The sequence below is a fragment of the Neofelis nebulosa genome, chromosome 1 (assembly GCF_028018385.1).
Source record: "Neofelis nebulosa isolate mNeoNeb1 chromosome 1, mNeoNeb1.pri, whole genome shotgun sequence".
NCBI classification, from domain to species: Eukaryota; Metazoa; Chordata; class Mammalia; order Carnivora; family Felidae; genus Neofelis; species Neofelis nebulosa.
Window position 1 is genome coordinate 92,707,962 of NC_080782.1, and position 21,694 is coordinate 92,729,655.

A 21,694-nucleotide genomic window follows, 5' to 3' on the forward strand; every position below is an offset into this window, starting at 1 on the left:
TGATGATGATATGTATCTCCATATTAACTTTATTTTGAGCATCTTATTGTTCACTGCTTAAAGTCACTTAATCTTAGGTGTAAAATCATTTGCATTCTGAATTGCAACTCCTCCATTAGTTTTTGTAACTGCTGAATTTAATAGGACATTGGGGAAGTGGATAGCACAGGCAAAAGGAAATTGGATTTTGAACTTTTTTATTATGACGACATCCATTTGATTGTGATCCAAATGATTAGCTAGTGAAGAAGAGCTACTGTTGTGACAACTTTCGGTGTGAAATAAAGTATATGCCATGGATTTGCTTACGAGGTTACTTTGTGGAAAAACATAGCCCCCAATACCAACATGCATCACCTATTGACTAAACTCAGTGTATGTACAAACCACCATGGGCACCTAAGGATGCAACACTGTGTGGGACCCAGTGCCTGCCCCAGAGAAGCTAAAAGTCCAGGATCACCTCAGTAGTATGCTCTAAAGAGAAACATGCAAGTGACATTCTTTTTAAACAATTTTTAGTTATAGAAGAAAAGCACTTCTCACAGCTGGTGAATCACAGTGTCACCATAACCCCAATTTTTAAAACAAGAAAAACTGAGGACCACTAGACAGTAAGGAAGTAAGCTGGCACTTGAAGGATGCATGCTTCATTCAAGAACCCCACACATACTCATGTTTCCTCTGGTGTGCTTTATTGATTTGCAACATACAGTATGCAAGCGAACATTATAAAAACTTATTTTTTAAAGTGTGGAGCTGAGGGGCGCCTGGGTGGCTCAGGCAGTTGAGCTTCCGACTTCGGCTCAGGTCATGATCTCACAGTCTGTGAGTTCGAGCCCCGCATCGGGCTCTGTGCTGACAGCTCAGAGCCTGGAGCCTGCTTCAGATTCTGTGTCTCCCTCTCTCTGACCCTCCCCCATTCATGCTCTGTCTCTCTCTGTCTTAAAAATAAATAAACATTAAAAAAAATTAACAAAAAATAAATAAAAAATAAATAAAAGTGTGGAGTTGAAGACTGAGAAAAGAAATACCAATAAATTTGGCATCACAGCAGTGGGAAAGCTCATGTAAAAATGTTTTATAAGCTGTAAAGCCCTATAAAGATATAACACGTCACTTTATATTTTTTAATTGTGTTTTGTTTGAATCTATGTGTAGTGAGGGCATAACTAAGATCGGGATCCTTGTGCCAGAGTAAAAAATGATATACATATAGGTATATAGACACAAATATATATATATATTTTTTTTTAATTGTTCATGGGTATTTGACTTATCTGATAATATAACAGTGTTTGCTGACATGTTAATTAATAATTGCTGACATGTTAATTAATAAGTGGAAGTTGGTAGGTTAAGAGTATCAGTGAAGTAGACTTACTGAATAGTGTGGTTTGAGGTCTAATCTCTCCCTTTTAAAATGGTTACAGATTTGGCGAGAATGTCCAATTCAACATAAGGGTTTTAGAAGTACCCAACTAAATGGTGTAGAGTTTTTTCTAAGGCCATCATGGAGTTTAATTATATATTAAATTAAATTAAATTAAATTAAATTAAATTAAATTAAAGCTGGCTCTTTCACTCTGCTGTTCTACCGACTGGCCTATGGTCTCCTATTTACTGACTTGTAAATGGTCTCCTTGCCTGTGGCATTTTCCCATCCAACTGTTGCACAAATTCAAGACAAGGATGCTTGAGATTCCTTTCATGACAATATCCTTAAAAAGCCAGCCTCCTGCAATTGTCTAAAATCAAAGTATCATCATGAAAGTCTCCTAGTGCTTTTATGAAGTCTGGAAAGATTTTTGAAGTTTAAAGTGGAAAACAAAACAAGAATCCAAAGGTTCAACGTCTGAGGTTTTGAGGTTAGTTTCTCTGGAATGTGAAAATCAGATTATTACCTCTCCCAATATTGCAATTCTAAAAATGAATGGCTTCTTAATTGAATGACTTCAAAGTGATATAGTACGTCTACCTAAAAGTATATAATATATCAGTTGTCAATAACCAAGGTGCAATTTTTGTTGTATTAATGCCATCTTTACTGATAAAGTCTGATTAAGATCATTACTTTTCCACAATTTTCATCCATTTTATAAAAAGCGTCCCAAGGTTTTAAAGCCATTGGAGAAATGTTAGTAGGTAATGTGCTTGAGCTACCTATTCCCTGAATATGGAATACAAAGGACAAACATGTTTATGTTTAATGAAAAAATGGTTACCAATGAGAAACATCTTTTTAATTTTTTAAGATAAATAAAATTAACTTTTATAGTGCAGCTGCAAAATTATTTCTTTTATATTCTAAGTGTAAACATTTAATTAGTGACAAGTGTTGGGCTTCAATAGTTATTAAAATCCAGGGTATGCTTGGTGACAATCACTGATCAAGTTGGCTTATTATACTGATAAGTAATGTCAGTGTACTCCTTTCATCTTTTCAGTAATTCTTATCAATCAGCATAGTATATTTTATAATGAAATTATCATATTTATTGTACAAATCTAACTTGACAAAATGTTGAGTATAATGTATAGCCTAAATTAAGAGAACTATCATAATAGTACTTATTCTGAATTTTCAAACCTTAATAAATTTAGTTTGTAGTGAAATTTATGAAATAAGAAATTCATATATATACTTTTCAGGTAGATTTGCCATTTGATATCCAAGAACGTATTATTTGAATTGCATTATGCTTAATGTTAGAATTTAAAATTTTTATTAAGAAATTTTTCTTAAGTTTCCAAGATAACAAATTTAAATAAAATTAAATTAAAATGTTAGTACAAAACACCTATATGTTTAGCTATGAATTTTGAATTTAAAATATTAGAAATATAAATATTTTAACATCTTAATTTACTTATTGGTGTATGTAAGTTATGTATAATTCAGAGAGTTTACCTACTTAACTTCATAAAAATAATTTGTCTACAAGTTTCTATTATAACATATTTCAAGTTATTATTAAAAGTTGGCATATTTACATGTTGCCATTTTTGTTGGAAGCATATCTGATGATGTTTACAAAAATTAAAGTTAAAAAAATTTATAGTGGTGGGAAATGTAAAGTCAGTATGAAAATGATTTTGACACAAAACTCAGATATAGGCTAGTCAAGAAACAATGGATCAAAGATATTTATTGAGGGCTTGCGATTAATGAGGTATGCTCATTTCTGAAAATGTAAACTATGATGTAGGTCCTTTAAGGGCATTGCACTTTGGTTGATGTGATCAACAGCCCAGGGATGACAGTGCATAATGCAGAGTCATAATGCAGGAAGGCAGTATCTATTGAGGTGCCACACTCAAAGTAAAGGAAGGAGAGAATGTCATCAGGAAAAAGAATCATTTCCTTCATGAGGAGTTCCAAAAGCATTATGGTACAAAATAAATTCATTTAAAAAATATCTCCCATCAAATCTAACAGCCACATTTTAAATGTGGATTATTTCTAATACATTCACAATTTTTTCCTGATTTGTTCCCAGAATGCTCAGGCCCATTGGGAATCGAAGGTGGAATCATATCAAATCAGCAAATCACAGCTTCCTCTACCCACCGAGCTCTTTTTGGACTCCAGAAATGGTATCCCTACTATGCACGTCTCAATAAGAAGGGGCTTATAAATGCATGGACAGCTGCAGAAAATGACAGATGGCCATGGATTCAGGTAACACATGGGATGGGACAATGTGACTGCCAAGGAATGACCAGAGTTATCTCAGAAAGAATACAAATCACAGCCCAAAGTGTGACTTTTCTTCATGGTAACAGAGGACAGGATGATTCAGCTGAGTCCAAATTGGCTATGAAATCTGAAACTGTGGGATATATGTACGTTGACTGTAAAGTGTATTGAGGGTTAACAATGTTGAAAGTCTTGGGGTATAAATATTGCTATTTTTTTTTTATGTGAGAGACAGCACATGCAGTGCTTGAAAGCCAGGGAGGGGCAGAATGAGAGGGAGGGAGAGAATCTTAAGCCAGTTCCAGGCTCAGAGCGAAAGGAACTCTATTTCACCACTGTGAGATTATGACATGAGCCGAAATCAAGAGCTTAAACAGCTGAGCCACCCAGGCTCCCCTAGAAGGTTTCCACATAGGCCACATGTTAACATTTGGCCACAACTTTTGACACTTCAAGAAAATAAAAAATGCATGTTTTCTTTCTCTGTCTTAGAAGTGGTTTCACATGCACAGAACATATAATGTACAGAATAGATAACGCGAATACCAAAAATGTCTTCAGCACCCTCTTTCAATAGCTGAGGGTTTTTCAACTCATACTCTTTTATTTATTATCATCAGCCAGCTACTTTTTTAAACAGAAAAAAACATGATATACCAAGATCGTAAGTGATTTCCCTAAAATGGGATGGATGGTAATAATACCAACACATTGTATTTTATCCAGTTAAATGTTTTCTGAGGACTTACCTTAAGTAATATGTAAGTAAACTACACATTAGGAAGACAGAAAAGATGATTAAAGCATGATTTCTGTGAAAGATTATACCCTTGTTGGGGAGAGCACATTAATAACCTGTAACAAGTTGTTGAGTGTGTGCTGAAGAGAAGGAATACCCAGTATACACTGGGTTTAGTGGAAGAAATAATTATCATGAGAAAGCCTGTGGGAGAATAGCTTTTTAGGTGGGCCTTGGAAAATGCCTTTCAATGGAGACTAAAAGCCTACAGAGCAGCATGATCAAAGATGCTAGGTGAGAATCTGGGAACATCATATAGAAAATCATGACTTGTGTATAAGTTGCTAGAGGAACATGTTCACATTTAGCGAGTGAGGTAAGTGTGCCTTAGGATTCACACATACTAAAAAGTTTGGGGCTTTTTCCATGGAGCTATTACAGAATTTTGATTTAAGTAGTTGAGCGATTTTGTTTACTATGTATTTGGAGTCAGAGGTAATTTTTAACATGGAAATCCATGATTTGACATTATTAGGTGCAATGTACAGGCATTGATTTACGGGAATTTAGTAGAATGAAAAGTTGATCTATGGCCAGGTAACATGATTTCCATACCTTAAAAACTGGGCCAAAATCCCCTTCAGATTTTTCCTTTGTTCAGGTTTCTTGTGAATTTTTACATATCCTATATATATTTCTTTAATTATATGGCTCCATGTGTTTACCAGATACTGTTTTGTTTGATGAATTTATTTTTGCGTGCATTTACAGAAATTGCTTCTTAGATTACACATGATTTTTCTAATATGTAGCTACATGTGCAAAGAGAATTCCAGATAGTGGAAATGGCACATTTATACACTTTTGATCCCAAGCTAATGAATATACAATTAAGGTTTAAAATAGATGAGAACAAAAATGCCTATATTTTATTGTTAAAAATCGTTGCAGAGACCATTTTTTTAAAAATCAGCTTAGTTGCCAGTTATGAAATGCATTTGTGGGATTGTAGTCATGATAAAGCTTTAGAAATTAAAATTAATAGCAAAAATTGCACGACACTGTGAGACAATGTCACTAGCTTGCATCTGGGTTTGGCAAATTATGTTTGAGAGCTTCAGTCATTGCCATGTTTTAATAAACCACAATAACATCCTTTTGCAGTATTTTTACTGAGAAACACCTTATTAATGTTTCAGTCCTGACTTTTCACTTTATTTTGTCCCACTTTATTGCCTACCTTAACCTTACACATCATTCTGCCTTCCAAAGTACAAATCAACTTTAAGTTCTCTTTATCCCACTAGTTACAAGTGGAAATAACCTCAATGGAATAGGACAGTGGTTGACTTTTAGAGAAATTTAGATTAAACATAACTTTATCAACTTAACTAAAATAATTAAATACCTCTTTTAAGGGGATAAAATTATTATTATTATTAGTTTGCTTTTAGTCTGAAGGTGATAATGAACTCTCACAGAAGAACAATACAGGCACATAAAAAATCTTTTTAAAATATTTTTTAAGTTAAATTTTAGTTAACATATACTGTAGTATTGTTTCAAGAGTAGGATTTAGTGATTCCTAACTTACATATAACACCCAGTGCTCATCCCAACAAGTGCCCTCCTTAACACCCATCACGCATTTAGCCCATTGTCCACCTAGCACCCCTCCAGCAACCCTCAGTTTGTTCTCTGTATTTAAGAGTTTCTTAAGGTTTGCCTCCCTCTCTGCTTTTCTTATTGTTCCATCCCTTCCCCTAGGGTCATCTGTTTTTTCTTAAATTCCACATATGAGTAAAATCATATGATATTTGTCTTTCTCTGACTGACTTATTTCACTTAACATTACACTCTAGTTCCATCCACGTTGTTGCAAATGGCAAGATTTCATTGTTTATGATCACTAAGTAATATTCCATTGTGTATATATATGCCATCTCTTCTTTATCCATTAATCAGTTGATGGACATTTGGGCTCTTTCCATAATTTGGCTATTGTTGATGGTGCTGCTATAAACATGGGGTTCATGTGCCCATTTGGTAGAGACCTAGTAGTGCAATTGCTGTGTCATCAGTAATTCTAGTTTTAATTTTTTGAGGAACCTCCATACTGTTTTCCAGAGTGGCAGCACCAGTCTGCATTCCCACCAACAATGCAAAAGTGTTCCCCTTTCTCTGCATGCTCTCCAATATCTATTGTTTTCTGAGTTGATAACTTTAGCCATTCTGACAGGTGTGAAGTGTTATCTCATTGTGGGTTTGATTTCTGTTTCCCTGATGATGAGTGATGTTGAGCATTTTTTCATGTGATGTTAGCCCTCTGAATGTCTTCTTTGGAAAAGTGTCTGTTAATGTCTTTTGCCCATTTCTTTACTGGATTCTTTGTGTGTTGGGTGTTGAATTGGGTAAGTTCTTTATAAATTTTGGATACTAACCCTTTATCCGATATGTCCTTCACAAATATCTTCTCCCATTCCATCGGTTGCTTTATAGTTTTGTTTGTTGATTGTTAACTTCGCTGTGCAGAAGACTTTTATCTTGATTAAAGATAGATTGATTTTTTTTTTTGCTTTTGATTCCCTTGCCTCGAGAGACATGTCTAGTAAGAAGTTACTACAACCAAGTTCAAAGAGGTTACTGCCTGTGTTCTCTTCTAGGATTTTGATGGTTTCCTGTCTTACACTTAGATCTTTATTCATTTTTAATTTATTTTTGTGTATTGTGTAAGAAAGTGACCAAGTTTCATTCTTCTGTGTGTCGCTGACCAATTTTCCCAGTACCATTTGTTGAATAGACTGTTTTTTCCATTGGATAGTCTTTCCTGCTTTGTTGAAGATTAGTTGGCCATACATTTGTGGGTCCATTTCTGGGTGCTTTATTCTGTCCCATTAATATATGTGTCTGTTTTTGTGCCAATACCATATTGTCTTGATGATTATAGCTTTGTATAATACAGCTTGAAGTCTGGAATTGTGATGCCTCCAGCTACAGTTTTCTTTTTCAATATTACTTTGGCTATTCAGGGTCTTTTCTGGTTGCATACACATTGTAGAATTGTTTGTTCTAGCTCTGTGAAGAATGCTAGTGTTATTTTGATAGGGATTGCATTGAATGTGTAGATTGCTTCAGGTAGTATAGACATTTTAACCATATATGTTCTTCCAGTTCATGAACATGGAATGTTTTCCATTTCTTTGTGTCCTCTTCAATTTCTTTCATAAGTTTTCTATAGTTTTAAGCATACAGGTAATTTACATCTTTGGTTAGGTTTATTCCTAGATAATTTTTGGTTTTTGGTGCAATTGCAAATAGGATCAATTCTTCAATTTCTCTTTCTGCTGCTCCACTGCTGATATATAGAAATGCAACGAATTTCTGTACATTGATTTTATATCCTGTGACTTTACTAAATTCATTTTTCAATTCTAGCAGTTTTTTGATGGAGTTTTTTGAGTTTTCCACATAGAGTATTGTGTCATCTGCAAAGAGAGAAAGTTTGACTTCCTCCTTGCCAGTTTGTATGCCTTATAATTTTTTTGTTGTCTGATTGCTGAGGCTGGGACTTAGAGTACTATGTTGAACAACAGTGGTGAGAGTGGACATTCCTGACCTTTGGGAGAAAGCTCTCAGTTTTTCCCGACTGAGGATGATATTAGCTATGGGTCTTTTGTAGATGGCCTTATGATCTTGAGGTATGTTCCTCATATCCCTACTTTCTTGATAATTTTTGTTAAGAAAGGATGCTATGTTTTGCCAGATGCTTTGCATCTGTTGAGAGGATCATATGGTTTTCATCCTTTCTTTTATTAGTGTGCTGTACCACACTAATTGATTTGTGAATATTGAACCAGCTCTGCAGCCCAAGAATATCCCCACTTGTTCATGATGCATGATTCTTTTAATGTGTTGTTGAATTTGACTTGCTAGTATCTTGTTGAAAATTTTTGCATCTTAGTTCATCATGGGTATTGGCCTGTAATTCTCCTTTTTAGTGGGGTCTTTTATGTTTTTTTAATCAAGGTAATGGTGGCTTTAGAATGATTTTGGAAACTTTCCTTTCATTTCCATTTTGTGGAACAGTTTGAGAAGAATAGGTATTAATACTTCTTTAAATGTCTGGTAGAATTCCCCTGGGAAGCCATCTGGCCTAGGACTTTTGTTTGTTGGGAGATCTTTGATTACTTCCAATTTCTTTTCTGGTTATGGATTTATTCATATTTTCTATTTCTTCCTTTCTCAGTTTTGGTGGTTTATGTGTTTTTAGGATTGTCCATTTCTTCCAGATTGCCCAGTTTGTGGGCATATAACTCTTCCCTAGCATCCTCTTATAATTGCTTTTATTTCTGTGGTGTTGTTTATTTATTTTTATTTTTTTAACGTTTATTTTTTGAGAGACAGAGAGATGTAGAGCATGAGCAGAGGAGGTGCAGAGGGGAAGAGACACAGAATCATCTCTCTCTGTCTCTCTCTCTCAAAAATAAATAAACATTAAAAAAAATTTAATCTAGTTTGTCTGATATAAGTGTGGCTTTTTTGGCTTTTTTTTGACTTATGTTAACATGAATAATGATTCTCCATCCTCATTTTCAATCTGCTGGTGTCTTTAGATCTAAAATGACTCTCTTGTCAGCCCCATATAGATGGGTCTTCTTTTTTTTTTTAATTAATTCTGATACCCTATGTCTTTTGATTGGAGCATTTAGTCCATTTACATTCAGAGTGATTATTGAAAGATATGAATTTAGTGCCATTGTTTTACCTGTAGCGTTGGTGTTTCTGGTGATGTTCTCTGGTCCTTTGTCGTCTTTGTTGCTTTGGTCTTCTTTTTTATTCTCCACTCAGAGAATCCCCCTTAAAATTTCTCACAGGATTGGTTTAGTGGTCACAAACTTCTTTAGTGTTTGTTTGTCTGGGAAAGTCTTTATCTCTCCTTCTATTCTGAATGACAGCCTTGCTGGATAAAGAATTCTTGCCTGCATATTTTCCCCTTCAGCACATTGAATATTTATTGCCACTCCCTTCTGGCCTGCCAAGTTTCAGTGGACAGGTCTGCTACTACTGTATGTGTCTGCCCTTCTGGGTTAAGGATCTTTTGTCCCTAGCTGCTTTCAGAATTCTCTCTTTATCTTTGTATTTTGCAAGTTTCACTATGATATGTTGTGGTATTGACCTGTTTTTGTTGATTTTGAGGGGAGTTCTCTGTGCCTCTTGGACTTGAATGTCTATTTCTTTCTATTTCCCCAGATTAGGGAAGTTCTCAGCTATAATTTGTTCAAATAAATCTGCCACCCTTTTTTTCCACTCTTGTTCTTCTGGGTCTCCTATGATACAGATATTGTTTTGTTTCATAGAATCACTTAGTTCGCTAAGTCTCCCCTCATGTAGTAATTTCCTTTCCCTCTTTTACTCAGCTTCATTATTTTCCATAATTTTATCTTCTATTTCACCTATTCTCTCCTCTCTTCTTCAATCCTCATTGTCATTGTATCCAGTTTGTTTTGGTTCTCAGTTACAGCATTTTTTATTTCATCCTAACTTATTCTTAGGTCTTTGATCTCTGCAGAAAGGGTTCACTGGTGTCTTCTATATCTTTTTTTCAAGCCCAGCTAGTAGTCTTATGACTGTTGTTCTAAATTCTTGTTCAGACATATTGCTTATATCTGTTTTGAGCAAGTCCCTGGCTATGATTTCTTCTTGACCTTTCTTTTGGGGAAAATTTCTCTGCATTGTCATTTAGGCTAAATTTCTGTCTTTTGTGTGTTTCAAAAGATTTTTATGTTTCCTGTACCTGAGAGTAATGCTATATTAAAAAGGGGTCATACACTGTCCCCTTTAATGCCACTAGGTCTGGTATTTCAGCAAATTTTTCTGATACTCTCTGCTGTTGCATTTTGATTGTTCTTTCCCAATCATCCATCCTCTGCAGCACCCCTCTTTGCTTGCAGTGGGGGGTGTTTGCTTTGTTAGATGTGATTTGATTTGTTTGTTAGGATAACCCTGGAAAAAAAGGGGATAAAAGCCTGATTCCCACCCCCCCCAAAAAAAAAACAAACAGAAAAGGAAAAGGAATGAAAAAAACAAAAGAGAGAATCAAAAACTGTAAGGCTAATTCCAAAGAAAAGGGAAGAGAAAGAAAGAAAAAAAGAAAGAAAGAAAGAAAGAAAGAAAGAAAGAAAGAAAGAAAGAAAGAAAGAAAGACAGAAAGAAAGAAAGATTTAAGCCTTATCTGAGAGAGAGAGAGAGAGAGAGAGAGAGAGAGAGAGAGAAGAAATTAAAGAAACAAAGAAGAAAGTATAAGCCTGATTCCAGAAGAAGAAGAAGAAGAAGAAGAAGAAGAAGAAGAAGAAGAAGAAGAGGAGGAGGAGGAGGAGGAGGAGGAGGAGGAGGAGGAGGAGGAGGAAGAAGAAGAAGGAGGAGGAGGAAGAGGAGGAGGAGCAGGAGTTGGGGGGAGAAGGAGAAGAAAGAAAGAAGAAAGAAGAAGAAGAGAGAAAAGTAAGCCTGGTCTGTTTCCATGAGAACTGTGGGTGTCGTTTTGAAGCACTCGATTTTCAGTGTGCTTGGTGCATGGAGGATGCTGGCTGTGCGGGTATTGAGGAGAGGCCCAGTGCACAGTCTCACAGTCAGTCTCACCCCAGTAAATAAGCGGTTGCCACACACAGGGGGATCATTGTTTGGTGTAATTGGGTCCCACCTCCACAGCGGCCACAGTGCTGCTTTCTGGAGTCCCACCATGTTGGTCTTGAGGGGAAAATGGTGCCACCGCAATCTCTTGTCCCCAGACAAGAGATCTCACACCCCATCCTGTTCATGCAGCCCTCACAGAATACTGAGGGCAGTCAGTTCTCCCTTTGTGGATTTTCTTTTGGCATGTGGCTGAGATTCAAAACTTGAAGTCTTAAAGGACCCAGCACAACAGGGACCTACCCTCTCCTCTGAAACAGAGCCTCTCCATGCTGTGTCTTAGGTCCTTTGTCCCAGAACAGTCCCACACCTGTGCAGTGTGCAGAATCTATGGTGTAGCACTGATAAAAGCAGCAACAAAGCTATATTTCCTCTGGATGCCTCTGTCCCCTGCTGCTGAAAAGCCTCTTGCTGGTGCCTGCAGGGTTTTTGTCCTTGGGGAGGCAATATACTGTCTTTCAAAAGTACTCAAGGAAGGGGAATGTCCTCTCTCAATGTGCCCCAGAGATCTCTACACCACACTATGCCCTCTGGGACCACCTTCCCTCTCCCCAGGAGTGTGTGCTCCAGCTCCACTGTGGAGAAAGTTGCACATTTCCAAAACCTCAGAATTGGAACTCCAAATGCTATTTGCAAAAATATCTGAGACACTCAGTACTTCTCACTCCCCTGTCTGTGGTCTAGAGAGGTTTTCCTCTTGTACAAAACCTATGCTACCCTCAACCCCTTTTTCTCTCCCTTTTGTCTGTCCACAAAAAAGGTTCCCTCCCCTCTGTGTCACTGCCGTTTTCTCTCCCCCAATTCACTTCCACGCACCTCACAACCGCCACGCTGTCTCCCTCCAACCTTGGAGACCCTTCTCCCAGTCCTCAGAACAATTTCCTGGGTTTTCCAACTAATCTGACCTCAATTCAGCTGTTTGAGGGACGAGGAAATTAGCCAAAAAGTCTTATAGTAAGGAAGCCAAAAAAGCCCAAAAAGGCTTTTATATCAGATGAAACAGTCTTGTGTATAATGGAGGAAAACTGAAAACTCACAACTTTCATTTAAGAAATGTTTCGAGATTACATTCAGAGTTATTATGTTATTGTATTCTTTAATAACATCTTATTTCCTAAGTTATTTTTTAAAAGAAAAAGTGTATCCCTTTCTTAAAGGAAAATCATATCTAAGAGACTCTGGGAAGTCTACTTATGTACGTGTACCAGATTTTCTGTTTGAACATTATTAACTTCCCTTGTCACTTCATTCTTTTGTTTATACTCAGTACTTCAAATGAAACATTTGAGTACTTTGCTTAAACTCACTTATAATGAGCACAGTATCCCCCTAATCTTTCAGGTGTATGACACACTTACACTAATTAGTATTCAATTCCATTTTCTTCCGTGTCTTGGTGAAATAAAAACTGAAATTGCCATTTTAAATTTACACACTCAGTGGGCAATTATTGAGAGCTCCACAATGTTTATAATTGCTTTTGGATTTAAAGGGTTAGTGCAGTAAATACAGTTAAACAAAAATTTTTCTCTCTGTTTTTGTTTTTCTGATCTTATATTCCTTACCTATATATTTTTTCCAACTAATAAATAACCACCACATTAAATACTGACTACTTCTTTAACATCTTGGAATGTCAGTTTTTCTTTCTGACTAATGTATTTGAAATAGCAACTTTGCACAATTATGGAAATATGTCTTATCATATAGGTAATCATATAAAAATGTATAAGTTTATTTAATTCTTCTGGGCATTTTGTTAACTGATGAAGGCCTCTGAAAATGACCATTTTATTTATTTTTAAAGATAATTATTTTATATTCATTATTTTTATTTTATAGATACATGCGGTAAAATATATTTTTTTTAATTTCTGAGGTGATTTTGTTTCATGTATATACATTCTTTCTAGATTGCATGTACATTATATTTTCATCTAGTCATTTATTCATCCAAGCAGCAACATTTACTAAATGAATGTCTACTCTGTAGTCTCTGTTCTATTAGGCACTAGAAGGAAGACAGCAGTGGCCTTCAAGATGTTCTGAATCTAGGATATAGAAAAGTGAGCAGCGTAGACATAACAAGATATTATATATACCCTGGTCTTACATCATCTGCTAACCATTTCATTTGAACAGCAATATTTTATTATATTCAGCCTATTCTAATAAAACTTTTGTTAAATGGAAAAACTAATTTAGCATGCATTTACAGAATATGAGAAGAGGAATTGCCATTACACTAGGTATTACATAGCTGTATTATTACATACTGCTCTGTGTGATGGGTATACCAAAGCAAAGCCATGACTTTCCTTTGAGACTTAATCTGTCAGTAGTTGTGTCAGTACAAGTATTTTACCACTGAGAAAAATAGGTTTGGATCTTTCCCTTTTAAGTAATTCATGACTCTTAGAAAATGTGAATATAACCTTAATATGTTTCCTCTCTATATGCCACAAAGTTTGTGTGTGTGGTGGGGGTGAGAGAGAGTTACTTCTCAAACTTCAATATGCACAGGAATTGTTTGAGTCACTGGGTAAAAATAGAAGCTTCTGGATTGCCTCTCACAACTGCAGCAGGTCATTCTCAGACCACACTGAAAAAACATGTCTCATCAGCTCATAAAGCCTGGATTTGTCCTGCCCCAGATACATTAATAAATAAATAAAATAACACTTTTGTTTGATGATCTGGGCACTTTGTTTTTTGGAACTGCAAGTAGTGATAACTGCATGGGTAGGAAAGGAAAGAATAGTGAAGGAAAATAAGGAGGGATAGCAGGAAATATGTGACCCACAAAAGGTCTCCTAGCTGGATGGAGGCAGAACCACGTTAGATATCCTAGCCAGAAGTGCACCCAGCTTTAGCAGCAACTCATAAAAAGCATTATCCATTAGTCATAAGGATTTTATGTCTTTATTAGTCATAAAGAATTTTCATCAATTACCGTCCCTAAATGGCTATAGATTCTTTGTTGTTAGAAAATTTAAAATATCCCAAAGCAAGACCATCTGAGTTTTGCACTTCAAAACAAATAATAGTTAATGCGAAATACACGGACCCCAGTCAGATTTATGTGAGCACAAGTTGTGTTACAGATTTACATTTCTGGAGTAGACATTCCGTGTCTTTTTTTAACTTTGTGAACAGTGGGATTTAAAATGCCGCAAAAAAAAAGCAGAGTAATCATCTATTTCATTTCAAAAGCCTGTATATAATGTGTGTGAAAACTCTTTTGGTACTTATAGACAGCTGGAGCTCCTTGAGGCATAAAAATCATTTTTAAAAACATAGGTTTTAAGAAGTAGATTTTCCTTTTATTTTCAGGTTGTTTCCTAGTTACAGAACCTGGATTACATTGACTCTAATCCATCTTCACTAGTTCCTAATTCAAGTAAAACATGTTTTAGCCTATTTTTTCTCCCTAAAAAAGCTACCTTCTTAGATACACTGCTTTCATACTAAACACCTCTCTAAGGCTAATTACATCTAAACATTAATATACTACTCCTTCTAGTGATCTCTTTCTATAAACAGTCATCCTAAATGAAAATTTACTTTTTTTCCTTTGTTTATTAGAGCTAACCTTCATCCACAGCTGTGTGTGTCTTTTAAGTTACTTTTTTTTATGTTTAAAAACAAACAGATACTTAGCATTAAGTAAAAATGACTTGATACATCCATACTGAAAAATACTGTTTACTCTGTTTGGTCATTTATGACATTTATACTAGTACTAATGCACACTTCTTGCTGATGAACTTTAAAGGATGCGTGTTGGATCTTAAGTCAAGATTCTAGGAGTTCTGGAATATATGATTAACCATATAGCCAATTTTCTCTAATTTAAAAGGAGCTACATCTGGAATCTCTGCTCTAAGCTGCTTCCTCTCTGACTTTGCAGCACCCAGGGCCTCACTGACCCGGATTTCTTGCTGTTCCTCATGTGTATCTGGCTGTTTTCTGCTGCCGTACTTAGGCCCATACATTTCCCGTTTCATCTGTTGACCAGCTACCAGTCTTCTTTGGATTCACATCCTTAATTCCATTCTGTATAAAGTAATTCCTGGAATTTCTCCTTTTTATCTCCAAAGATAGAAGTGATCACACTGTTCTTTTTTTCCACTCTGCCCACTATATGTTTCCGTCACTAGCAGCTAACATTCTTTATGGTCATTGTTTACCTTTCTCTCTCCTCCTATACTGTAAGTCACTTAAAAGTAAGAATTACACCTGGTACCTGGGTGGCTCAGTTGGTTCAGCGTCCAACTTGAACTCATGTCACAGTGTCACGGTTCAAGGGTTCGAGCCCCACATCAGGCTCTGGGCTGACAGCTTCAGTTTCTGTGACATCTCTCTGCCCCCTCGACTGCTCATGCTGTCTCTCTCTGTCTGAAAATAAGTAAAATACAAAAAAAATTTCTTAAAAGAGTAGGAATTATACCTGATTAGGTCTATTCCATAGCACCTTGAATAGTAATTAAAAAAAAAAACTGTTAAATAGATGCAGATAATTGACTGATAGAAGAATAAAGAATGTTGAGCAAAATAGACGGAAGACAATGTTTATTTTCACATGGTAATTATACTGCTCTGAGTGGTACTAGGAGTGTCCAGACAAGTCAGTTCACCTTCTATGTTCAGATGTTATAAATGGTCACTTGAACCGTGTCATCTTAGCACACTTCCTTTGGTGCCATATGAGATACATTTATCCACGCTGTAGGTAATGCCTCACCCATCTGGGCGACACAGGAACCAGAATTTCTGTAAAGCCCAATGACCCATACCTTCCTCTGTAATCACTGCAAACCCCCTTTATAAGCAACATCAGACAGACATGGGTAATATTTGTAAGGTGTTCTCCGGAAACAATTAAGGCTGCTAACTAAGCCTTTAATGCCAAACACCAAAATTTTCATCTTCTCCTACCCTATTTAAGTTTTTCCTGAAAAATGCAAAATATTAACTGTTTGTTTTAGCTTCTTGCACATTTTTTATAAATTTGTGATCATATTCACACAAAAATTTGAAACTTTAGAGAGTAACTGTTGTTAAAGTAACCATATCTTCTCTTTCTAAGATGAATTTGCCCTAGGTAAAAAAAAAACGGTTTTAAAATACTAGGATCACTCTAGCTTATGTAATTTGTAATTTTTATTTACCTGCAAGAAATGTCAAAAACATACAAACTTAAGGCTTCTTACTATTATTCATAAAATATAGAATGTATAGAGTTATAGGAAATTGTATTAATGCATTTTTTTAGCATCTGTTGGACTCTGAGTAGATAATTCAGTGAACCACCCCTACATAAAAGACTGTTTCATTGAATTTGCTGCACATTTTTAGCCATGCGGAAAACATGTCCAGCTTAACTTTTGTACTTACAAAGGTTAAGATTTTAAGTGCCTTGTAGTTCCCTCAGTTCCCATTATCTTGTGACCATTACCACAGTGATTTTATAGTTTTTCATACTGTTGAAAGTGAAATAGAGATAATCTGAATTAATTGAAAATAACGACTTGCTATTGTCATGAAAAAAATAGAACACTCAAAGTTTAGAATCTCTGGTTTTACAATTTAACTTGATTACGTTGATGGCAAACTTACTCTGGTTCCCTCTTCATACCTCCCCACATGACCATCTAGCCTGCCTCTGGGCTGTCTCTTCCCATTTCTGACACTAGGACAGAAGAAGGGTAATACTCTGACTTCCACTCAACTTTCAGAGTTTCTTACTGTAGCTTTTCTCTTATATTGCTTGACATGCTCCTCACTATTCCTGTGATTGTGAATCCATCTTAACCAAAGGTGTTAAACCTGCCTATGGGAAATGCTGTTTATGAATTAGAATCAGCCACCGCCTCAATGTAACAATTGTTCCTCAGAGGGCAAGGGCAGAGAGGGTCTGCAGGAAGCCTGTCCTGAGTCCTGAGAGGTGAGAAATGCAGAGAAGCAGGGGGAAAAGTAAGAGTTTGAGCTAAAGGTGTGATTGTCTCTTCATGTTTATCTACTGGGAACCGGTGGAATTACTGTTTGGATTGGGCTGAAGGAATCCCTTATTTTCACTGTAGACACTGAACAAATTTGTTCTGTCCCAACGCCTCACTGAAAAACCCCCTTGTTTTGAAAATGTGACCAAGTACCGAGCCACCTAACCTGATTCTGAAAGCTTTATTTTCTTGAGACAGTAATTAATTTGGAACCATTTCGGTTTGGGGGACGTTGTTGTTTAAAACTAACTGAATGTGGTTAGACCTAAGTGCAGAAAAAAGTCACTGCATTCACCTATACTTAGGTTACAAGTGAGTCTCATTAGCCATAGTATCTTGTATTAGCTTCAAGTTAATCTCACAATTAGCACTGTGTGCTGTTACAGTTGCTTTACATATATTGACTATGTATTTCCAGGTAATTGATATTGTCTTATCCCCATTATTCAGATGGGGAAATCTAGGCACAGAAAGGGAAGTTGTCCAAATTTACTGAAATAGTAAGTTGCATGGTTGGGATGTAAACACGGGCAGCTTGTGTGAGGCCAGCGCTAAACCATTCATATCCTCTGTACTATCCTTTCTTTGACAACTCTTGGAAGTTCTCTTTTCCTTTTTTTTGAAGAAGGGATGGGCACTGCTAGTGGGCATGGGGGAGTCTACCATTTTCTTAAGGCCTTATAAAATAATTGTTGTATCCTACAAAATTTATATTTGCCCAGAAGCAAGCAAACACCTCTAGCCTGGGGCAGTAGTTGTCAAAATCCAACTACATAAAAATTACCTGGAGAGCTGTTTAACATGGTCCTCATCCTTAGACTATCTAAATCAGTAGATCAGAGTTGGGACCTAGGGCACTACATAGTGAGCAGACACCCCAGGTGGATTCTGGTATTGTTGATCCTGAGAAAAAAGGAGTAATCACGATCTAGTGTGAGAGACATACCCTCTCTTATATGTGCCCTTTCACGCTTAGAAACAACTGAAATAAATTCAAATATCAGGGAACAGTATATTGTTCTTCAAAATGAGACATCAATGTGAAACATTTTAAAATACTGAATGGCATCAAGACATCACAAATCCAAGACCAAACCACCTAAACTGCTTTGGTGATATTTTATTATTAACTCGCCTATATCAGTGTATGCCATGAGTAGAATCCCCATTCTTCCATGAACTAGATATAGTAATGTTTAATTGTTTTCAAAGGATTTTTGTCTGTAACATGAAGCCTTCAATAATTAAGTCATAATTAAATAGTAAAAGGATTATAAAAATATCCACATCCTGTAAGATGAGGCTTTAAATGATTTATTATTACATCCTCAGCTGGGTCTTAGGCGTCTTTAAGGAAGAAATATTTATTTTCCATGCAACCAGAATATAATGAAAACATCAAAAAGCCATTTACATTTTAATTATTAAAAGTGAATTTAGCATATTCACCGTTTTTGAGGATGATGTTAAGGAAGTTATTCCAGACAGAGAGAACAGAATGAATAAAATCACAAGGGAACTGGAGGGAACACAAGGTCCAGCAGGGACCAGTCTTTACTGAAGAGATGGGTCTACGTAGGGGGAATAGGAGGGTAAAAGTCTGCAAAAGTAAAGAGACACCAGAATGTGAAAATACATTAGTGTCAAACGAGGTGGCACTTGATGGTTATTGAAAGGTTTTCAGCAGGGTATTGACACTGTCAGAACTAGAGTTCAGTAAGATGAGCTGTCAGTGGGATGTGTTATGAGTACCCAACACAACGCCGAGTAGTTAGGAGACAGTAAAGTTTCATCAAGTGAACATTGTGCTGAATGCAGAGGCAAGCCTAGAAGCAGGCACACCACTTAGGAGGCTTTTATAGCTAACTGCCCAAGGAGAACCTGAATTACACTGGCAGATGTTGAAATAAAAATAAGAGATTAAATTGTAAGAGGGCTTGAGGGCGCAGCACTGACAATTGATTGAATTGTGTGTTAGGGGAGAGGAGGAAGAAAAAAAAAAGAAATATTAAATTCCAAAGTTTTGAGCTTGAGTGAGATTTTGGTACCATTTATAGAAATATAGAGGTCAGGAAAAGGAGTTGGTATGGTTGGAAAATGCTGAATATATTTTGGGTCTTTTTTTTTTGAGAGTGAGAGGAAAGAGAGAGAGAGCAAAAGCAGGGGGGAGAGACAGGGAGAGAGAGAGAGAGAGAGAGAGAGAGAGAGAGAGAGAGAGAGAGAGAGAGAGAGAATCCCAAGCAGGCTCCACATTCAGCAGGGAGCCCCATGTGGGGCTCAATCTCATGACCCTGATATCGTGACCTAAGCTGAAATCAAGAATCAGATGGTCAACCAACTGAGCCACCCAGGTGCCACCTATATTTTGGGTTTTAATGTTTGATTTACTTGGAGAAAATACTAATTGTGTCCAGCATGAAGTTGAAAGTGTGTTAGTTTGCTGCTCTCTACAGGCATTGGAAGTAGATTTAGTGGGCATCACTGACATGTGACATTTCTTATTGCTATTGACCATTTGTGAGTCACGTGACCACACCTAGTGGAATCAGAGGTAAGGTAGTATCCACTTAGAGTTGAAATAGCTATTTGAGGGGACAGATGGGGACTCTAAAATGAAGTACTTCCCACAAATGGTGAAACTTCTGTTTCTTCTAATTCCATTTCCATCAAAAGAGTTTATAAGACAGTAGCTCACCCAGAAGCACCATTGTGCAGCACCCTTGGGAAAAAAAGAACTGAACTTTGAGCTTCTGAATAAGTGTAGCCATTCTATATTAACACCTTTTCGGGGCATTCATTTTCATACCATAAGTCAGTTCCATTTTCTCCATGTATTTCTTTTTAATGTTGTTATTGCTGTGGCTGCTGCTGTTTTCCCCAGAATTGATATAGTTAATTAAAATAGTAGCTATTTCAGTCTAACGTTGGTGTACTTAGTATAGATTGTTTTATTTTGTTGTGATTTTTGCTTCTTAAAGAAACAATAAAGATCTCATTTTTTCCGCAAATGGGCTCTCAAATTTCTTGTATCTATTATATATTCAATGCTTCAGTAGTTTTGAAGTATTTGTCCTGAGTTCATAATACATAGTCTATATTTTCATTTCTCAGATTTAAAAAACTATGTTAAACCCAGTCTCCTTAGTTTATTACTATCATTAGTGCTGTTAAGAGATACAATGCTGAATTTCAGATATAGATGTCAATTTTTCTATCTTAGTTTTCCTAGCAGGAGCCCAACCTAAACCAGTATTTTTACATGACAGCAGCTTTCAAGAAGCTCTTAAACTGAAATGTGATTATCTTGCAAAAAAAAAAAAAAAAACAACAACAAATAAGACATTTTAATATTACCAGTGGATCTTAGCTTTCCTTTTCTTAAGAGCATTAACCCAGATTTGGACAGATGTGTATAAATGTTGAAAGAAGAGCACATTATCTAATATTTTTTTCAAAATGTTTTCCTTACTTTCAGATCTGCTGTAGATAAACCAGTATTTATTGGGCAGCTACTCTTTTCAGGGAGCTATTTGGGCAATCAATAAGTTTTGTGTGATCATGTAGAGGTTACTTAAGTAGATAAAACATTTTAAAATTATGTGGAAATTTCTACTTCATTGGATGGACATTTGAGAAGGGAAGAGCTGTTGTTTTAATTCAGTGAACAACTGAACCTGTAACTATGTGCTTGGGAAGAGTGGAGAATTTACTGTGTGAGTTCCAGCCACGTGGGACTTTTTTGAAGGGTACTCTGTTCAGCTTTCACAGACTTAGAGAAAAACATCTTCTAAAGTGACTCCCAACTCCATGTAAATTAATACATTCGTTCACTTAGTATATTAATTGAGTATTTTCCATGTGCCAACTGCTATTCTAGATGCTCCCTTCTCCAGGAAGCTTTCTTTATTAATTCCACCCCTCACCTCAGACTAAATGTGGTTCTTCTATATGTTCTTACAACATTTTGTTCTTTTCTTACCTAGCACTTGTCACAGCTTATAACTAAAGACTTTATAGGAGATCCTTTTTTAGTGGGTAAGCTGCATGAGCCTGGGGCACTCACTATCTGTTGATTCAGTTGTATTCTCACCAGTCCTCATGACTAAATCTTTAATAAATGAAAATAGATTTGTGATTTGTTGTCATAATCAATATCCTGAATAAAAGTTCTGTTTTCTTTTTTAAAAGCTTTTATGACTTAAGTATGGTTGACCTACCATGCAGTAGTAGGTTTAGATGCACAGCATTGTGATTTGAACAGTTCCATGCATTACACAGTGTTCACCATGAAAAGGGTGGCCACCGTCTGTCACCATGTGACGTTATTACAATATTACTGACTACATTCGCTGTACTTTTTATCTCCATGACTTATTTATTTTATAACTGGAAGTTTGTGCCTCTTAATCTCCTTCATCTATTTTACTCATTCCCTTACCCACTCCCCTCTAGTAACTGTCAGTTTGTTTTCTGTATGTATGAATCTGATTTTATTTATTTATTTGTTTGTTTTTTCAGATATCATCTATGAGTGAAATTATATGGTGTTTGTCTTTCTCTGACTGA

The 21,694-nt window shown here is 36.1% G+C and overlaps 1 protein-coding gene across 2 annotated transcripts in view; it reads left to right on the top strand.

Annotated features, from left to right (window-relative positions):
* The window catches only part of EDIL3 (EGF like repeats and discoidin domains 3), a 426,671-nt gene that overhangs the window by 270,715 nt on the left and 134,262 nt on the right, over positions 1–21,694 (top strand). For both annotated transcript variants that reach the window (XM_058727809.1, XM_058727800.1), the window contains one exon: positions 3,501–3,682. In XM_058727809.1, coding sequence (XP_058583792.1) covers positions 3,501–3,682 — 182 coding nt within the window. The remainder of the gene's footprint in view (positions 1–3,500; positions 3,683–21,694) is intronic.